This window comes from Fringilla coelebs, assembly GCF_963513975.1.
Source record: "Fringilla coelebs genome assembly, chromosome: 18".
NCBI lineage: Eukaryota > Metazoa > Chordata > Aves > Passeriformes > Fringillidae > Fringilla > Fringilla coelebs.
In genome coordinates, this window is record NC_140044.1 from 8,674,020 (window position 1) to 8,693,801 (window position 19,782).

Genomic DNA, 19,782 nt, shown 5'->3' on the forward strand with positions numbered 1-19,782 from the left:
AACTGAGCTTTACATTGGCAGACACTGAATCAGGCCACTGGGGGGAAAAAAATCAATGGAGCTGTTTCTGGAGCCTGTTTTCCACCCTCTCCTTCTAAAACAGGGAGGGTTCTTCTGTGCCTGCAAAGTCCCGTGACCGACTCCATCCTCCTGTTCTCATCTCTGTAATCTTTGCATCAGCTCTGAGATGAGACCCTCCCCTGGATTCAGTATTCCCAAACTGCCAGCAGCACAGCCCTGCTCCCGTGGCACCTTCTACCAGGGCTATGCACAGATCCCGTGGGGCAGCCCCACGCCGACCCCTCTGCCGGTCAGGGTGGCTGTGTTGAATGCTGGGGATGATCTCAAGGTCACACAAGGTCAGGGCACCCCCAAAGGGAGCTGGCACCCCTCGTGCTCTTCAAGCCTTGCTCGGTTTAGCAAGCCAAAACCCAGCTAAATAAACAGGCTCCTCCAGAGGCTCCGTGTACCTGCAGGACCCAGAGGGATGCAGTAAATAAACCCTGTCATGTTTTACTCCCCACGGCGCAGCACTAATCCATCACAAGCTGTGCCACTAGATGGGGCCTTCTGGACAGCGATCCAGGGAGAGCAGCTGCTGCCTGGCCAACCTGCTCCCGGCCTTTTCTGCACCCACCGTGTCCCCTTCAGTGCAAGGAGCCCCCAAAGACCTCTGCAACGAGGGGAGGCTGTGGAGCAGAGGGCAGGGTGGTGCTACATGGGGTGCCCGCTCTTCAAAGCTCAGTTTTCCCTCATTTTTGCAGCCCCAAAGCAGAGGCCAAGCAAGAGCCTGTCCCTGTGGGTGACCCTGAGGCCAGTTTAGGGACTTGGGAGAGAGGTTGTTATTGGGGGCTGGTGCCTACGGGGGGAGAGGACAGGGAGGAGCCAGGGCAGAGCACAGCACTTCCCAGCTTCTCCCCTCTCATCACCTTCCTGCACACGCTGAGGAGCAGAACATCACATCAACCAAATACTTCATTTTCATGCCCCAGTCTGCAGAAAACTGCTCCTTCCACTACGTTCCTGCAGCTGGGTACCAGTTTAGCCCTGCTCCCTCCCAGTGCTCCTGGGTGAAGCGTGCCTCAGTTTCCCCACTCAAACCAGCTCTTCCAAACCATCCTCTTTCTATCTTCACCAGCCCCAGTGGTGCACAGTGAGCCCTCACCCAGCCCTGAGACACGGGCTGGCTCCCTGTGCCTGCAGGGCCTGTCCCCCATCCTCACCAGAGCCTGCCCCTACAACACCCCTAACTGGACTGGCTTTGTCCCCTGGCACTGGCAAAAGTTCCAAGGGTGGGAAAATATCTCCAGGCTCCCAGATTGCTGGAAATGGGGCATGACAAAGCCAAGTGTCGTGAAGCACAAGTCCAGATGTCCGGGTCACTGTATCCAGCTGCCTACACACCTGTGCCTGCAAACCTCTGTGTGATGCTCATAGGGCTTGGAGAGCAGCAGCAGCTCCAGAAGCCCCAACGCCCTCTGAGTCTCCTGGACAGTTTGGAATTGTGACACACCTTGCTAATTCTGGAAGTGACCCCCAGCTGTGCCTACTTTGTCCAGTTTGGGCAGGCACTGTGAGCTCTGGCACACACCAAAGGCTCCTGGGCTCTGCCCCTCCATGGGCTACATAACACCCAATAGGCAGAAATTAATTTGTGCTCTTCAAAAATAATTGAATACCTTTAAAGAGCCATTGCAGCTTCTTTCTGTGAAGGTTGCAAGGCAGGCACGACACCTTCTAGGCATTTTAAAGCTAGCGTCCATCACTGTGGCTATTTATTACACATCCGCCATATCTAAAGCGCTCAGGAAAAAAAAAAAAAAATCTTAATCTCTGCTGAAAAATGTTCTTAGGAAGCCGCAGGGGTTGGAGCTGCCCAGGATTGCCGATCTGGCAGGCAGGAGCCTCCGCTGCTGACTCCTCTCTTGAAGCGATGCCTGCACGTTTCCGTGGGAGCCCCGCCACGAGCGGGGACGGGCTGCGAGCGCAGCGCCAGCCGCGGCGGCACCGGCAGCAGCCGTGACCCCGCGCCCACCGCCCGCGCTGCCCGCCGAGCCGGGCTGCCCCGGGGATGGGCTGGCAGGAGCCCATGTGATGCTGGGCTAGCGCCGCGCTCCCCGTCCCTCTCCCGCTCGCTCGCTGCTGTCATGGCGACTCCCAATAATGTTACTCCCACCAACTGCAGCTGGTGGCCCATCTCGGCGCTGGAGAACAGCGCGGGGAAATCCACGGAAGGGGAGGAAAATCACGACCCGACAGACCCCGCTCTCAAATCCCAGGACAGATTGGTTTTGTACCACTGGACGCAGTCTTTCAGCTCACAAAAGGTAAAGAGAACGATCGCTCGGCCGGGCTCCCGGGCGAGAATCACCTGCAGGTGCCAGGGCATCCCTTTGTCGGGAGGATGGATGGATGGACGGATGGACGGATGGATGCGCTCGGGGGAGAGCGAGGGGATCAGCCCCGTGGCCGGGGCACCAACGTGCGGCCGGGCAGATCTTTGTACCTTTAACAGCATCTGCCTGGGGAGGGGATGGGGATGCCGTGGGGATGAGGATGGGGGGGCTCAGCCAGATCTTTGCTTTGGTATCACGGCTCGCACCGGGAGCCGCCTCGGCTTTTGTGCTCGCTGCCAGCCCCACACTGGCGTGGCCGGGAGCGCAGACAAAGGCAGAGCCGGGCCGGGACCACCCTGCTGCTGCTGCTGCTGCGGGAGGAGAGGCAGCCCCGAGTCAGGCTGGTGCCCGGGAGAGGATCCCGGACCCCAGCACGCAGCGATGATTCACCCCTCACACTGCAGCAGTGCCCTGGAAATTCTATTCCCGGATTGCCCCAGCAAGAAATCCCGTTTTCCAGACAATAGTAAATGCTCATTTCGCAGCGAGGCAGCTGTGTAGCAAACCCACCCTTCTCCCCCGGCCCCGAACCCCCCATCATTGCTGAGCCATGAACACCATATGGAGAACGGGCTGTTCGGAGGGGTGGGTGTTGGAACACCAAGTTCCCGGTGCCGGGGCCTCCCCGAGCGGCACAGCCCGGCGGGAAGGCCGGGCAGAGGTGCCCGTTCCTGCGAGCAGACACAAAGGAGGGAGGATGCCCAATGCAGCAGGGAGGCTGCACATGGTCGGCCCTGCCGGCAGCACGGGACTGCCGGGCTCGGGATCCGCACTGCCGGGGGATGCTCGTGCCCGGCTCCCCGCGGAATTCCCCGGGAATGTTTTGTCACCCCAGTCTGGGATCCCCTTTGGGGTGCTGGCAGGGGGATACCCTGGGACCCCGGGCTGCCTCCTGCCAGGCCTTCAGCTCCCGAAAGCAGCGCAGGGAGCCTGGGGCTGGATACCCCGGGTGGTATGGCTGAGGTTGATTTATCAGCTGGGAGGAAAAGGCCAGGAGCGAGTTGCAGTTGAGGAACCCAGGCTTTCTCTTGTTTGACTTTAACAGAAAAAATTCACTTGCCCGTTCTGTGGATAATTAATGACTAATTCCCCAGGAACTCTGAAGTGCTCATAGAAATGCTTATATATGTTAAATTGTATTTTTAGCTGCTGCTAGTTGGATGAAAACAAATACTTTTGCCTCATTCAGTGGTTCTGTAAATCATGGCTTTCTCACATCCCCCGTGGGCTTTTTTTTTTTTCATGTTTGACATACTTAGTTCATAATAGTCAGGTTTTATAACCCAGAAGCCTAAAATGCCATCCCTGAGTGCATATTCAACACCGTCTCATGCACAGAGCAGAGCAGCAGGATCAGCCCTGAGGGCTGGCGATCAGGGTGGGGATGGTGATGGTGTCCCACATCCAGCCCCACTCCTGCCTCCTCCTGCCCCTCTGCAAGGCTGGACTCACCTTTCCCACCCCTGAGGTGTGTGGGTGCCAGCCCCACAGTGCTGGGCAGGCCCAGGGCTGGAGGAGGCAGGGGAAGGGGAAGGGGGAAGCAGCAGGTTTGACACAAGAGGGGTGAAGGTGCTGGGTGATGCCCTCAAGCTAATGTCAGCATGGAGGAGGAGGAGGAGGAGGAGGAGGAATGCTGTGCAGGGTCACAGGGGCTGCCTGGAACATCCCACAGAACAGAGCCTTCACCTGGTAAAGGCAGAGTCCACTCCTGAGAGTGGGACACACCTGAGTCAGCATCCAGGTCTCCTTCAGCCAGACATCAGCACTCACTGGGTGCACGTGTAAGGCATAACACTGCTGCAGCCCTGCTTCCTCCTCTTCCTCCTCCTCCTTTTCTTCCTCAGGTATGTGCAGGGCCATCCTGGGAGCCACAGCAGCATCACTCCCCCAGCTGGAGAGCTCCTGCCTCCCTCCACCCACTGAGAGATTGGCTGAGGGATTGGCTCTCCTCTTCCTGTCACACAGGCCACCAGGACCAGGGAGCATGGTCCATGATTCTGAGAAGACAGGATGGGTTTGGATGCCAGGAAAATGAATTCTTTCCTGGCTGCCTCGATTTTGCAGCTGTCCCGTGGCAACAGCTGCTTGGCTTCTTGCAGGGAGAGCCCATGATCCTGGCATGTCACTGTGTTTAAGTTTTAGGGAAGGGTCTGGGGGTGTAATGGGTTAGGGGGGACTGGAGACCAGCTTGGTGTGTGGGGCTGAGCCCTTTCTCCCCGGCCTCCCGCCCCAGGTGCGGCTGGTGATCGCAGAGAAGGGGCTGCCCTGCGAGGAGAGGGACGTCAGCATGCCCCTGATGGAGCACAAGGAGCCCTGGTTCATGCGGCTCAACCTGGGTGAGGAGGTGCCCGTCATCATCCACAGGGACAACATCATCAGCGACTACAACCAGATCATCGACTACATGGAGAAGAACTTCACGGGAGGTAATGCAAGGCTGGGCTCTGCCTCAGAGGAAATTCGTGTCTAGCCCACATTCTGTTTGCTAAACAAATCCAAATTTTTCCTTTAAAGTTTCATCTTCACCCCAGAAAATCAGCAAGCCACCAGCCCTCCCCAGACTTCTATGTTTTCCCATGAAATTGAAGAATTTCTAGTAGAAATCCCCTGCTGGAAGGCTCTGAGGGGTGTGGTAGCTAAGTTCCCCTTTTTCTGTCCTGGAAGTCACGCTTCCAAACCAGACAATTTCTCTCAGTCCCCGTGGTGCATGGTGGCATTTCACCAGAGTCCCCACTGGGGCACAGCCCACGGGAACACCTCTGACTTCAGGTGTATTTGTGCTTCAGCCCTGGGTAATTGTATAAAGGGGCCATAAGGGCCTCTGCTGAGAGAAGGTGGGTGTCAGCCATGTGCTGCTGCTCCTCTCCCCGCTTCCCCCAGGATTCCTGGGCCATTCCATGGGCAGGGGATCCTGCTGTCCCTGCTGCTGCTGTGCCTCAGAGAAAACAGCCTCTCTAAAGTCAAACCCAGCCAGCGGTGCTGAGGACCATGGGAGGATGATGTGACACAAACCCAGAGGAAGGGACAGCCAGGAGAGGGAAGCTCATATTCCCCTGGAGCAGGGCTGCAGGCCTGCTGAGCCTGGCACACCGGGATGCTGAGACAGAGCTCAAAGTCAGCTTTGCTCAGCAGCTGCTGTGAGGAGCCTCTCCCTGGCATCTCACACCTCCTCACCTTCATTCCCCCAGTCCTGGGGGCTGCTGGGCTGGGACACCCACCGGGCAGGCTTCAAAGCTGAGCAGGGATCTCGGGCTTTGCCATCACGATGTTCGCCCCAGCATCCATCCCCTTGCAACAGAGACATCAAAAACATCTCAAAATAGCTCCCGAAGCCAGGGCTCCTTGCCAGCTCAGCTGCTGTCCTCTCCTGGCCCCGCCACTGCGCTGCTGCTCCGCGGAGGCACAAAGCTCCCTCCCGGTGGGGCAGCAGGGATGGGTCCATCAGGAGAATCCCACACCAGCAGCATGTCCTGGGGAATGGCAGCTGCTTTCCTGCCTGGCAGCAGCCCCAGCAGCAGGGGACATCAGGGGGTGTCGGTCCCTGCACCACTTCACTTGGTCTCTGCGAAGGGCAGGTGGTCTGACATATGTGACAACAGGCTGTCCCCAGCAGGAGGGGGACACGGAGCTGTCCGAGCTCTGGGAAACTCCTGTAGTTGAGATTTTCCAGCCAGGTGCAGTTTCTTCTCTTTTTGCTGGGAAATGGGAGAGGGGAAGCTCCAGGAAAGAGGGCCCAGAGCATCACTCCCTGCTCCATGCTCTGCTCCATCCTATCACCCAGCAGTGCAGCTGCCAAAAGCATTACCAGGATGTGGCAGTGCTGATCTGAGGGGGAATCAGCCACCTTGCAGAAATGTGTACAGTTTGAAAAGGCCTTTATAAGATATTTTTAATAAGATATTTTTACTGAGCTGTGTTTTCCCCTGGGCCAAGGGCATGGCCTTTATCACCTGCTTACACGCACTGTCCAGCTATCAGTAAATAGTGTATGGAGAAATGTTTTTATTCCTCCCAAAATGGCAGTGAATAGCGCCAATCAGCCACATTTGAGAATGCTTCTCACTAGGACACTGCCCAGCAGTGCCCAAAAACCCAGAAACTGATCAGGGCAATATTTCTTCCAGGCAGGAGTGTCCTCCAAGATCTGCACCCCCTTGCACAGCCACAGAGTGCAACAGCAGCCTCTATGTGCAGGTTGCTGTGGCATGTAAAGGCAAGTCAGGCCATCCCAATGAAAAGCCTCCCTGGAACGTGCTGAAGGACGTGGGCTGGTGGCCAGCACGCTGCTATTTCATTGTGGTTGCTCCATCTTCCTGCGGGATGGAGCAGTCCCTCTGCATGTGCTGTTCCCAGCCTCAGCCCCAGCCCTCTGGGTGCTGGCCAGGAGCCCTGTGGAAGGAGCACACAAGCTATAGGTCAGTGTTGTTTCACTCATCTCGTCACTTTTCTCAGGTGGAAAATCCCCACTTGGAGAGCTGGAGCCCAGGCAGTGCAGGCAGCGAGCAGCCCATGGCAGGGACGAGCCACCAAAACCTCCCTTTTGCTCAGGGGACAGTGACACTGATGCCTATCAGTGGGAGCAACTCTGTGGAGCCTTCCAGCAGGGACAGTCTGGGTCAGAGCCATGAGATTTCCAGTACAGGAGGTACCAAAATTTGCCTGGTTCTCATCCAGCCATGGGCACCAGCAGGCAGGGTAATGGCAAGGCCAGCTCCCTTTTGCCTCCAGCCCCTGCAGCAGGGCTGGGCAGAGCACAGCTGTCACTTCAGGCCCTGAAACAAGGGGCTGCCCTGCTCACATCTGCCAAAGTCCTACCAGCATGACCCAGCTCAGGTGGGGACACCGGCACGGGGAGAGCGCAGCACTGCAGACAGGATGTGGGCAACAGAGTCCTGGTGGTGGATTTACTCACTGCCTGTGAACTGCTTTCTGCAGACACTATAAACATTTATGATCCCTTAAAAAACTGGGAGAGTTAAAAATATTGGGAGAGACAAGAGCAATGTTTTCCTTCTTCTGGTGTCACCTGCCATGTATTTTGAGCTGGCAGTGTAATAAAAGGCACGATGCAAACCACCATCCATGGAAAGTGAATAAAACCCAGCAAGGCAGGGAGGAGCAGAGGCAGCCAGGGCAAGGGATGTTGCTGCAGCTGAGACACTGGCTGAGCATGGAGGGAAGATGCACTGGGCTTCTTTGGTCATCTGCTCTGATTGCCCATTTTGGGGATTTTCAAGGAAGCCCAAGAGAATGAGGTACCTCCCTGCCACTGGAGTTAAGAATATGTAACTCAGGAGATCCTAAACTCAAATCCCCATCTTTTAGCTCTTTTCTGCAGACCAGGAAGGTTTTTCTCACATTCTAAGAGACGTGAAATTAGAGTGTGGAGCCTCAGGGCTGGCTGCAGTGACCCTAGGGAACACGAGGGCTGTGGGGCTGGGTAATGACATCCATAGATCCCACGGCTTTGCCCATCCCAGGGCAAGGGCTGGCTGCACTCCTGGCCGGGATGGGCAGCAGGGAGGGCGAGGGCAGAGCTGACAGATTTGAGTGAAAGCTCTGCCCCAGCCAGCCCTGCTGGCTCAGCAGGATTGCACCCTGCTGTCCAGAGCCAGCTGAGGAGCTGCTAAGGAGAGCTTGGGCCCTCCCAGGTGCCGCTGATTAGCAGAAACAAACAAACTCCACAACTTCTGTGAAAGTTGTAAAGCTGGTACATTTATTAGAGCATTGGACGCATGGGGGACTGACTGCTCCCTTCAAAATATATGTGTACCTCTGGGAACTCCAGATCCTGTTTTGTCTCTCTCTCAAATACATATGCATGCAATTTCACAATAGGTTCACACATATTCATTCTACTGTTTTCGTGTGACATTTGCCACTAATTCTTCTATATCAGAAAGAATTCCTGGGTCAGGTTGCCCTCTTTCTAACAGTCTCTCTGTCTGCCCCCCTTATCTCTGCCCTTTGGCTGAAGCAGTTTCTCCGAGCATAGGCTTTTCACGAGAACAGGCAGTCAGAGCAAACAGCTATGTTTTCAAGCTACAGACTTAACTCAAACATGTGTGGGAATCCATCAATCAGAAAGTTTTGGGAAAGCTGCAAAAGGCAGGCCTCAGAGACAGAAGACCTGTGATTGGAGCTAAGCAGTAGCCATGAGAACTATAATGAAAGAACAATAGTGTAAAATGTAGAAACAGAACAATAATGTAAAATGTAGAAAAGCAAGGACCAATAGAAAAATGGTCTGTGCATTAATGCTTGTCTAGAATGCTCCTTAAGCTACAGAAAAGTAAATCTAGCAAGACATTAGGAAGTTTTAAGCTTAATAATGGAGCTCTGCGCATTGTATTTTAAGGCTCACAAGCAGGTATTGTATTTGAAATAAGCAGGCATTGTTTTAACCAAAGGTACGTGTGCTTATAGCGATTGGATGGAACTACTGTCAATATGCTTCTGCTTTGTGTGATTGGTCAAAACACTTATAAAGTAAGTTGTAACATTAAGTTCTTGGTCTGTTGCCTGGGATGTGATGGCATCTTCCCATTGTCATAGCCATGTAATGAGACTGATACTGGAAAATAAACCAGCTCAGGGCACGTTCCCAGCAGCCCCGTCCTGTTGGTGATTTGTACCCAGCCCCCGGCCGGCGATAGATGTACATTTCACCTAAATCAAAACGGATTTCTGCTCGGGAAAGTTTCCACTGTGTCTCACTGCTCACTCCTTTTCCTTGGCCGTGCAGAGAACGTGCCGCAGCTGATCCCCGAGCCGGGCAGCCCGCTGCACTCGCGGGTGCTGCAGTACCGGGAGCTGCTGGACTCGCTGCCCATGGACGCCTACACGCACGGCTGCATCCTGCACCCCGAGCTCACCACCGACTCCATGATCCCAAAGTACGCCACCACTGAGATCCGCAGTAAGTCAGTCGCCTTTCCGGGGGCTGCCCGGCTCCTCTAGGCTCCACGGCCCAGCCAGCCACCGTGCTCCTGCTCATCTCCCCTTTCTGCCAAAGGACAGCTGGGAAATGGCAAAGCACAGCTGATCTGGGAATTGCAGGCATCCTAGAGAGACTTCCTAACTCGGGGGGTGTCTGGGCTCCCATGGGACATGCACGCTTCTCCTCAGCTCTTTCTGGAGCACAGGAATTTGCCCCTCTCCCTCCAATAACTCTAAGGGCAAAGGCAGGAGGGAGCAGCCAGATTGAGTTGCAGGCAGTGGATGAATCGGCATAAGTGTGTGTACCTGACCTTCAAGTGCTCATGAAACATTGACGATGCTTAATATAACTCAATGGCAGGGATTGCTCCTGGAGAGAATTCCTCGCCAGAAAAGTGACCTTGTCAGGAGGGTGTTGGCATGTCCCAGGTCTCTCCCTTCCTTTAGGCTCCGGCCCCAAGCTGAGCCCATAGAAAACACTGTTCCCACCCACCCCCATCCCTTTGGTTGCCTGGGTCCCAGATGGTCCTGCTGAGGTGGGATGCACTTGTGCACAGAGACAAGTAGGCAGTTCCTGAGGTGTGGCTTGTGGTCTGCCCTGCCTCTGCTGACACCCGTCACAGACAGCTTTCCCCATGTCACCAAGCGTCACCTCCACCCCCAGACCTTGGGCTGATGTAGGCCAGGGCACCTCCCTTCCCCAAAGGGTGTGGCTGTGATGGCTTTGGTCCCCATCTGCCTCACATCGCCTCCCCAGCGCTCTGCTGAGGTCTCTGAACACATCTCCTTGTTCAAACCCTGTCACTGGTGGCATTTTTCCCAAGCCATTGGAGGCTATGAGCAGGTCCATGGGCTGATGGTGTCCTTCCTCCCCAGCTCATCAGGCAGCTCAGCTGCCCTGTTGCAGTGGGTGCTGAGGGAAATCAATGTCGTTGTGTCCCAAGGAGAGGGTGAACCCAGGTTCCAGGCTCTCCCAAGGGGAATGAAATCAGGATGATATCCAGGTCTCCATCTGAGTTGCAGCCCCAGGAGAGCTGGTTGGCAGCCTCAGCAAGCACAAGCTCATGGCAGAAATGGGAATTTCAGCATTTTATAGCAGTGCACAGCCTGCTGCTGGCTCCCACCCCAGCTGGCCCTGGCACCTCCTGCATCAGCACAGTGGCAGAGCCAAGGCCTCCCTTGTTGGAGGGAACAATGAGGGAAAGACAGATGGTCCCTGGCAGGAAGACATTAGCCCACCTTTGGGTAATTTATGCTATCCCTTAGGTGTTACTCTTCCTCTAGGATTCCTTTCTTCCTTTCACTCTGCCCCTTTCCCTCCTTTAGCTCCCTTGCACAGAGCCCTTCCCATCCTCCCTGTGCCCAGAGAGGCAGAAGGGTGAGCATCCCTCCATGCTCGTGATGGGCTCCACACCATGGAACTGCAGCCCAAACACTGAGCCAGGGAGGGACAGCTTCACCCAGGAGGGAGCCCCCCCTGTGCCCCTCCCTGCCCCACTGCTCTGAATGTACCCCTGAGTGTGGGCAGCCAGCTCAGGCATCCCAAAGGCTCAGCCTGCTGGGGATGGAGCTGCAGGAGCCAGGTTATGGGCAAGCCCAGGGCTGTCCTTAAACAGCAAGCAACAGCCAGAGCTTCCAGCAGCTCTAGTATGAATCCAGCAGGGGAAATGAAGAGCTGAAAATCCCAGGCTGGGACTCACCAGGGAGGGGGATTGGCCATACCTTGGAGCCAGCCCTGCCCTGTGAGACCCCTGTGTGTGCAGGGACAGCTGACAGAGCCACACGCCCTCAGACGTGGAAGCACAGCAGCAGCAAGCCATGAATTTGGCCCATTTAGCTCTCTGGGATGTTTTCCCTTGGTGCTACAGTGATATTTTGGCTGCAGGATGAGGTGATTTGCTCTCAGACACACTGGCCATCCCAGCCTCTCTGTCTGTCCCCCCCCAGGACATTTAGCCAACGCCACCACGGATCTGATGAAGCTGGACCATGAAGAGGAGCCACAGCTCTCTGAGCCTTACCTCTCCAAGCAGAAGAAGCTCATGGTGAGTGGGTCAAAGCCACACACATCCCTGGTGCTGGGGGAACATGACCTGATGCTTTTTGTCCCTGCATCCATTTATTCCACATTCTAACCCTGCTCTCCACCCAGGCCAAGATCCTGGAGCATGATAATGTGAACTACTTGAAGAAGATCCTTGGAGAACTTGGGATGGTGCTAGACCAGATTGAGGCTGAGCTGGAGAAAAGGAAATTGGAGTACCAAGGTAGGCACTGGGCTGTGTTTATGGGGTGTTTTTCCACAGGAGGCTGAGGTGCAACACCAGAAACAGCCAAAAGCTTTGCACCTGATGAACAACTCCCATGGAGCAACCACTGGTGGGTCTGGGGCTGCCTCTGGGCTCTCCTGGTTTTGGGTACACTGATGTTGTTGCAGCCAGGGTCTTGCTAACCTCTGTTAAACCACCCTGCACCCCTTGCCACTGGGAACAGCAGGACCCCTGTCCTCATGGGTGCTCTTTGGGAGCCCCAGAGTCATCTCAGGGTGATGGCAGGTGCCCTCTACCCCAGCAAGGGACTGACAGGGACTGATGCTCTGTCTGGTTTAGAAAGCAGCAGGCCACCCCCACAAGGAGCACTGGCTGCTGAAAATGCAGAGATGGGCACATGTGCCACAGCCAAGCCCTCACATCAGCAGGCTGTGGCACATCCCAGAGGAGCATGGGCTGGGAAACCCAGGAATCTGAGGGGCCCTGGAGGGGAGAGCCTTTACAGAACCTGTGTCAGATGCCAGCAGGTGGGAGAGAGGGACACCAGCCATCCCTGACAGCAAACACAGGGTGCTGGAGCCTGCCCAGAGCAGCCCTGGCAGTCAGGGGTGCCTGGGCACAGCTGGGCAGCACTTGTCCTGCCATCACCCCTTCCTCCTCTCCTCCTCACTGCTGGCAGGGCTCAGAGCCCCGGGAGGGCTGCCAGCACCACGGTGCCAGATGCAGAGCAGAGCCCAGGCACAGTTAGCCAGGGGATGGTGCCCCAGCTGGCCCTGCCCTCGGGTGCAGCCTCAGCCCTGGGGAGCCCTGCGTCACTCTGACACGGGAGAGCCCTCGGAGGTGCCAAGGTCTGGGGATTTACCAAGAGCCCTGATGCGCTCACAGTGGCATCCTGCCTTGCCCTAATTTCCTCAAACACCCTCATTAACGGCTGGGGCGGCAGAATTCAGCCTAATGAGGTGCCCTGGGAGGACATCCCAGGTGCCTGGAGCAGAGGGATCGCTGCTGCTGTTGCTGTTGCCAGCACCCAGGTGCTCCAATGCCTTCAGTCCTTGTGTGCTGCTCCTGCCCTCGGCTCCAGAACCCCAAACTCCCACCCCTGCCCATGGCCTGGTCAGATCTCAGCAGTGGGCACGATCACCACTTTGGCAAGCTCCCAGGAGCTGCAGTGCAGCAGCTCTGCTCCCACGCAGCCCAGGCTGCAGCAATGCAGCGGGAGCAGGCTGGGAGGTGCTGCAGCAGCACCAGGAGACCCCTGCCACAGCAACCCCGTTCAGCTGGGGCAGGCTGAGCCCAGCTGGGGCTGCAAAGGGAGCAGCTGCCTGTGCTTCCACCCCACTCGGTGCTGGGCAGGGGTGCAGGGGGCTGGAGCAGCCACAGCGGGCTCCAGAGCTCAGCAGAGGGGCAAGCCCAGAGCCAGGAGGGACACAGGGACAGGGATGGATCACAGCTCTCTCCTGAAGTCACCATCCTCACGTGTGCTTTCTCCTTCCCCTGCAGCAGTGCCTGGAGTGGGGCAGCTGCCCCAGCCCTGCTCCCCTCACCGCTGAGCAGAAGCACCCACAAGGTCCCCACCACCCCCGAGAAGCTCTGGCTGCAGCACCCGCACAAGTCATTAGTCACTGAAAATATTTATTGATTAATTAGGCACAGGCAATCTGTCCACTTGGGCAGTGCCTCCAGCAGGATTTGGCAGGCTGCCAAGCAGCAACAAATGAGGGTTGCTAATTACCCATAATTGCCCCAGCCTGGTCCTGCAGGCAGCCCTGCAGCAGCTGCAGTGCCTGCCCTGGGGTGCTCTGCTGGAGCCTCTCTTCTCTTTCCTGGTACAATAGCCACAGCACAATGAAGAGCCCCAGAATCGGGAATCTGGAGCAAAGCTGACTGAGGGTGGATTTTTGTGTCCCTTCTGATGTTCTTTACCTGCACCTTCTTTCATCTCCCTCAGCTCCATCCCAGCCCAGCTCCTCGGTGTTGAAAGGGCAGTGAGGGAGTGCTCAACAATATCCTGGCCTCAAAGTGCTTTTTCCAGCCTAACAGCAGCTTGGTTTATTTTTGGATGTCTCTCTAGGGGGGTTATTTCTGGGATCACCCATTATCAGGGGCTCTCAACCCTTCAGTGTCTTTCTTCATGTCCTGCACTCACCCTGAGCTCTGTCTCCCCAAAATCCTGGCTCTTGGCACAGAGGTGCTGCCAGTTCTGGTGTCCTGGAGCAGGGTCCCTGGTACAGGAGAGAGAACAAAGGCAGAACCTCGCCAGCAGCACACACAGGAGAGCAGCCAGGCCATCCAGCAAATGGATTTGATTCCTGAGGATTTCTCACATCCCTAAAATAGGCCAAGTTGACGTGACACTCCTGAAACAGCTCCTGGTGCTGCCAAGGGCAGACACCGCTGCTCTCCCCAAGCACTGACGCATCATCTTCCTTCAAGGGGAGCAAAGGGCTCTTTTCCAGGGACCTCCTGGGTACAGGAGGATGCCATCTCCTGCTGCTCTTGACTTGGGGGAGAGGCAGCAGAGCTGCTTTGCAGCCAGTAATTTGTACATTCAACAGGCTATAAATCATCATCTCCTATTCCCAGCTTTTGGCATCCCCGTACTCTCCATCACAGTAGACAGGCTCTGAGCTCCTGGCCCATCAAAGAGCTGGGAAAAAACACCCCAGACCTACAAATGCTCCTGCCTATGTGGACCTTTTGAGCAAGATTTTAGGTGTCCCCCAAGGGACTCTTACCTCTGCTCTGTCTCTTCTCTCTCCAGGGCAGAAGTGTGAGCTTTGGCTCTGCGGATGCGTCTTTACTCTGGCCGATGTCTTGTTAGGAGCCACCCTGCACCGCCTCAAGTTTCTGGGACTCTCTAAGAAATACTGGGAAGATGGCAGCAGACCTAACCTACAGTCCTTCTTCGACAGGATACAGAAACGCTTCGCCTTCAGGAAAGTTTTGGGAGATATCCACACCACGCTCCTCTCGGCAGTGGTACCCAATGCCTTCAGGCTGGTCAAGCGGAAACCTCCCTCCTTCCTCGGAGCCTCCTTCCTGATGGGATCTCTGGGGGGAATGGGATATTTTGCTTATTGGTACTTAAAGAAAAAATACATCTAGTGCTGACTGCTTGGTGTTTAGTTTGGTGTCTCTGTGCTGTGTGAAATTATGATGAAGCCTCAGTAACTGTAATGAAATTTGAAGCAAGGTAATGAATAATTATATTGTTTAATGTAACATTCCATAGTCTAGAAGTAGAAACCTATACTGCAAGGAAATAAGACAACAACAACAACAACAAAAAAGTCAACTTGTAAATGCCTTTTTTAGATTTAGGTATTCAACTCCAGCCAGAGGCTCAAGGGTTCACGGGCTCAGCCCTGCCCACCGGGAAGTGACACTGCCTCCAGCGCCACCAGCTCCAGGGGGAGAGACAGAATCCCAGGAGGCTTCCTGGCACTCAAGTTGACTACTGGGACTTGGATACTTGGTCCTGTGCATTTGTGTTTCCAAATTGTTCACTGGCCACATTTCACACATGCAGGTAGTGGGGACTTTCTTCTTCTGGAAGGCGTTGTGTTGTCGTGCTCGGAGGCTTTCCTGGGAGCAGGGTGCAGTAGCTGGTCACACTCAAGGTGGATTTCTGTTCTTCAAGTATCCATTAAAAAAATTATTTTCATTAAAAGGAATATTTTTTATTGAGCTGCTCTTAGAATGTATCCACTTTCTACGTCTGGTTTTGGTGGGCTTTTTTTTAAAGAATTTAATGTTTGTCTTTAACTGCCGCACTTTTTTCTTGAGATAAACCATTTTGACTTTCATCCTGAATTCTGGCACATGAAGGAGATTATTGTTTTAAGCCTTTTGGCTCTGTCTCTTGAGTTTTCTTTCACGGATTTGCAAAGCATCTTTCACCAACTGAGCATATTTGGACTCTGAAAAAGTACAACCATTTTCAGAACTTTTCAGAACTTTCCTGAAGGCGCTTTGGCTTCTTCCATCGGGAGCTATTTTCTGTCATTTCCTCGCTGTGTGTTTTCTTAGGGACACTTTGCACAGAATCACATTGATGACTTTCTTGTGCCTTTTGCATGCTGGAAAGAATAACAGGCCTCACTGCTACTCATGCTTTGGAAACTGAGATCCTCAATAAACCATATGGGAGGAGTAATGGCTTCGCATCTCTAAATATGTTCCACATCCTCTGGTCCCGGTGCAAGGCATGCCCGAGGGCAGTGGGATGTGCAGGTGCTTTGTGCTTTGCCTCATGTACTGCACTGGTATAAAACTTGCATGGAAATTATATGTATTCCTCTTCTAACCACTAATTTCTGTCAGCACTCAGCCTGCTGACTTTCCAGGCACTTTCCAGTGATCCCTGGGAGCCATGCTATATCTCAGGGCTTGGGAACGAAAGCCAAGTGTGGCTGAAATAACAAGAAATTGCATTTGCCTCTGATTCAAAGGTTATCTTTATGTATTTGAAAGAAGCAAGCTTTCCCAGGACCTTTTGGTACAACCTGGCAGCCACAGAATGGGGAATATTTAGCAGGAATTACAGGGGATGAGCTCATTGAGAGTGCAGAACACACATTCATATGGTGCTTGTCATAAGGCTGATCTGACAGGCTTCTGGAATCCAACAAGCTGCAGAGGCTCTGTGTTATCCCTGTTACCCACCCTGTGGCTGGGTAAGCACTTAAAATTGGTGGGTGAGAACCTAAGTCCACCACCTGTATGTGCACACCTGGCTCCTGCAGCTGAGGCTGCTGAGTGAAGCCTTGCAGACACACCTTCCCCCAAATACATTCAGTATTTGCTTCGTGGAGTTGGTGACTTCAGAAGAAATAGTTCTTTTCCTTCTTTTGGAAGAGGGAGGCAGGAGGGTGTCCTGAGCTCTTCCCTTTTGCTGAATCTGAAAGGTGTAAGAAGATGAACTAGGGGTGATCCTCTCTTTGGTCAATTAGCTGGTGATAAACCCCCCAGAAAGATGTATAAAGGTACACCGACATAAAACCCTTACCAGGATTTCACCCTTTTCCCTTTGCTTGTTGTCCTACATGCACATTCCCTGGTGATCTCCAAAAACTGATGAAATGCACATACCAGGTGTAGAAAGGAATATTAATGGGTTATAAGGCCAGGAAACCCAGAGGGAAGGAGAAGAAACACTTCCTCCATAGCTAGGATTTCAACCCAAGAATAAGACAGAAGGAAGCTCCTTTGCAAGACTGCTGCTAGTTACTTAGCTCCTTAATTTTATTTATTTTTGTATTTTAAACCACAGAAATTTAAATTCATGGAGCAAATCAGACCTCAAAACACTGGAAAAAGCAGGGGTGTGTTTTGTTCGGAGCACACTTTTAAAATGCAGCTGTTACGAGGAAGCCAGGTAGATCCAGCAGTTGCACTGTGGGCTGCTGGGAAGCCACTGGTGCTGTAGTGGTGGATTTTGTACAGGGTCCCAGCTAGAAATAGTTAATAACAAGCCTTTGTTCTGGACTAAATTAAAAAAAAAACCAAAAATTGGTGCCACTCCCTGTCACTAAGCCTTGTTTTCCCGTCCTGGTAATGAAAAAGTACCAGGACTTTGCTCCAGGGAAAAGCAATTGGTGAGAGTGATAAAAGACAATTAGTGTGGCAGGCAGAGGCTGGATTGATGTGTGAGATCCCTGAATGAATGTCAGAGCCCTCATCAATCCCCTTAGCTCTGACCATAAGCAGCCCTGGGGTGGTTACAGACTGTCATCATAAAAAGTTGTTCTTGCTCTGACTGATCTCAGCCTGATCAGAGCTTTTCTGCTCCACTTCCTCTGCAGAGGGGAGCCCACTGCACAACCTGGCCATGAGCCAGGCACTGGCCTGTTTGCTGCCCAGGGCATCTTCTGTACACAGAAACGTGAAAATGATGGCAAAACTCTGTTTTCTCACTCCAAGACTCTATGCTTTGCTCTCAGCAAGGTGTGGGGTAACAGCAGTGCCCAAGGGGAAAGGCTGGAAGGTGAGGCCCCTCAGAGGTGCTATTTTATATTTTAGATAAGAGGCTCCTATTGCATCCTGCATCCAACACTCCTGTGTGCCTGACCCAGCCCCAGCCAGGGTCCTCCTTCACTCTGGATGTACTTATTCACCCAAGCAAATTTTTATCCTTAGAAATCCCACGTTTTAGAGACAAATGTGCTTTGAGCCACCTCAGTGCTTTAAAATCTCTGTGCTGAGGTGTGGAACTTCTAATTATCAAAAGGATGAAAATCAGGGGCTTTCTATCAAGTCCAAGCACCCCTGAGATGCAGCTTCATGACACAGAGCCTTTCCCTCCTGCCTCCCAAGCCTCTTGTTTAACAGGCTCCCAGTGGTCACATTTGCAGAGCTACAGCTTCTGAAATCTTTTTACTCCTACAGGATTTGCTCAAAAGACTCGATTATGAAAATTGAAAATGTACATGTCAGCCTTACTGCTGGCTGGCAGCGCTCTCCTTTGCTTGGCAAGGGATGGAGAAGACTTCTCCATGCAGAATAAAGGATTTCAACACCAAGCTGGCCAGAGGACAGGGAACACACCACAGAGCCTCTCACAACTTGCCAAATAAATTGAGATCAAGAGCTGCCTAAGAATGTCTAGTGACCATTTGGTGGCCCTGTCAGAAATTATTTGCCAAGTGCTCCTCTGTTTTTGAATGAAAAAAAAAAAACATCCTTACCACCCAACTGCAATTTCAGAATCCAGGCTACAGAGGGAAGAGGGATGGTGTAAGAGCTGCCCCTTCCTTCCTTTCTGCTGTGAAAGTAAATGAAAGATTTCCCCACATACCACCAAAACATTAAAGCTTGTGAAAATATTTAACATCAGGTTGTGTTTGGTGGCATTCACTGCCATCATTAGGATCAAAGCCAAAACCACCCAGACTGGATCCACAATGCAGGCAATGACAGCAACTAAACCCCACAGGCTGCTGAAAGGTATATGGGATTGCCATACTGTGGGATAACATGAATATAGTATTTTGAGATGGCTAGGATAATATAAAATATCATGATATGAGATTAAAAGCTAAAAGCCCAAAGAAACAGGAAATAATGTACAGCCTAAGAGCTAATTATTGTAACCCCAAACTTGCAATTACCTGTGGCATAGCTGAGGATAAAAGGGCAATTTCTATTCACAGCAAAGGTGCTCTTGCTACACTGTAGAAAAGCTCCTTCTGTCATGGGGGGACAGAATAGAAAAGCTCCTTCTGTCATGGGGGGACAGAATAAAATCCCCAGTTCAGTGGGGAAAGTTCAGTGAGGAAAGTTCAGTTCAGTGCCCAGGGGAAGCTCAGTCCCACAGGTGTGAATGAGAGTGAAAACATCTCTGTATGCAGTGAACAGGAACAGATTTTTTATGCCTGAAAGATTTCCCAAAGCATTATCTCAGTGGCCAAACCGCAGATGTTTCAGACCCTGCCATTTCTACTGAATCTAAAGTTATAAGCAGTAATATAAACACAGAGGAACTTGGATTCTCTAATAAAGCACATTCATGACAAATACATTTCCTGGTTTTCTCCTGGTGCTGATCCCCAAATGTGCCCAAAGGACATTTCAGTGTCATCTTTCATTCTCCTTTTAACTCGCTTTTCTCTGGAGGATTAAACAGAGAGAAAGCAGCCTGCCCTGAACAGCTCTCAGTGGAAGAAGGAATAGCAGCTCTGCCATAAATAATGAGGATGAAGAATTGCTCTGTCAGAACAGAGGTGTCCATCACTGCAGCAGTACCTGGGTGCTGCTGGCCAGGCTCTACCTGCAGGAAGGAGATCATTTCCATTTCCATGTCCCTTTGGTGCTGAAGAGCTTCAATAAGCAAAATGTCAACCTCCACCCACTTCTCAGGAGCTCACAGGATTTTTTCTTCCTTTTTGTTCCCTCTGCACAATGATCTACTTTCAGCCCCTTTTTGCCTTGACCCCTCTCTGCTGTCCTACCCCTTTGCTCTCTCCTGGGCTCCCTGGTGTCACTCTCCTGTCACAGACAGCAGGCCATGTGTGACCATCCCCCAGAGACATTCCTGTTGGCAGGAGTCCCTGGGTTATCAGATTCTGAGGAAGAACTGCTAAGAAAGGAAGGAGATGGAATCTTGCTAAAAACCTCTTAACAAACAGCACAGATCAATGATTTCTAAAGCATTCCTTTAAAAATAACACCATCCATCC

The 19,782-nt window shown here is 53.0% G+C and overlaps 1 protein-coding gene across 3 annotated transcripts; it reads left to right on the forward strand.

Moving 5' to 3' along the window:
- Window positions 1-2,147: 2,147 nt before the first annotated feature.
- On the forward strand, window positions 2,148-14,710 carry GDAP1L1 (ganglioside induced differentiation associated protein 1 like 1; the record flags this gene model as incomplete). 3 transcript variants are annotated; one of them, XM_084217831.1, is made up of 6 exons in its annotated part: window positions 2,148-2,327; window positions 4,630-4,822; window positions 9,142-9,315; window positions 11,283-11,380; window positions 11,488-11,602; window positions 14,367-14,710. In XM_084217831.1, 6 exons carry the CDS (start codon window positions 2,148-2,150, stop codon window positions 14,708-14,710), a joined length of 1,104 nt encoding a protein of 367 aa, XP_084073957.1. The 3 variants fall into 3 exon arrangements, with proteins under 3 accessions (XP_084073957.1, XP_084073958.1, XP_084073959.1); XM_084217832.1 differs by lacking the exon at window positions 9,142-9,315; XM_084217833.1 differs by lacking the exons at window positions 11,283-11,380; window positions 11,488-11,602.
- Between the last annotated feature and the right edge of the window lie 5,072 nt (window positions 14,711-19,782).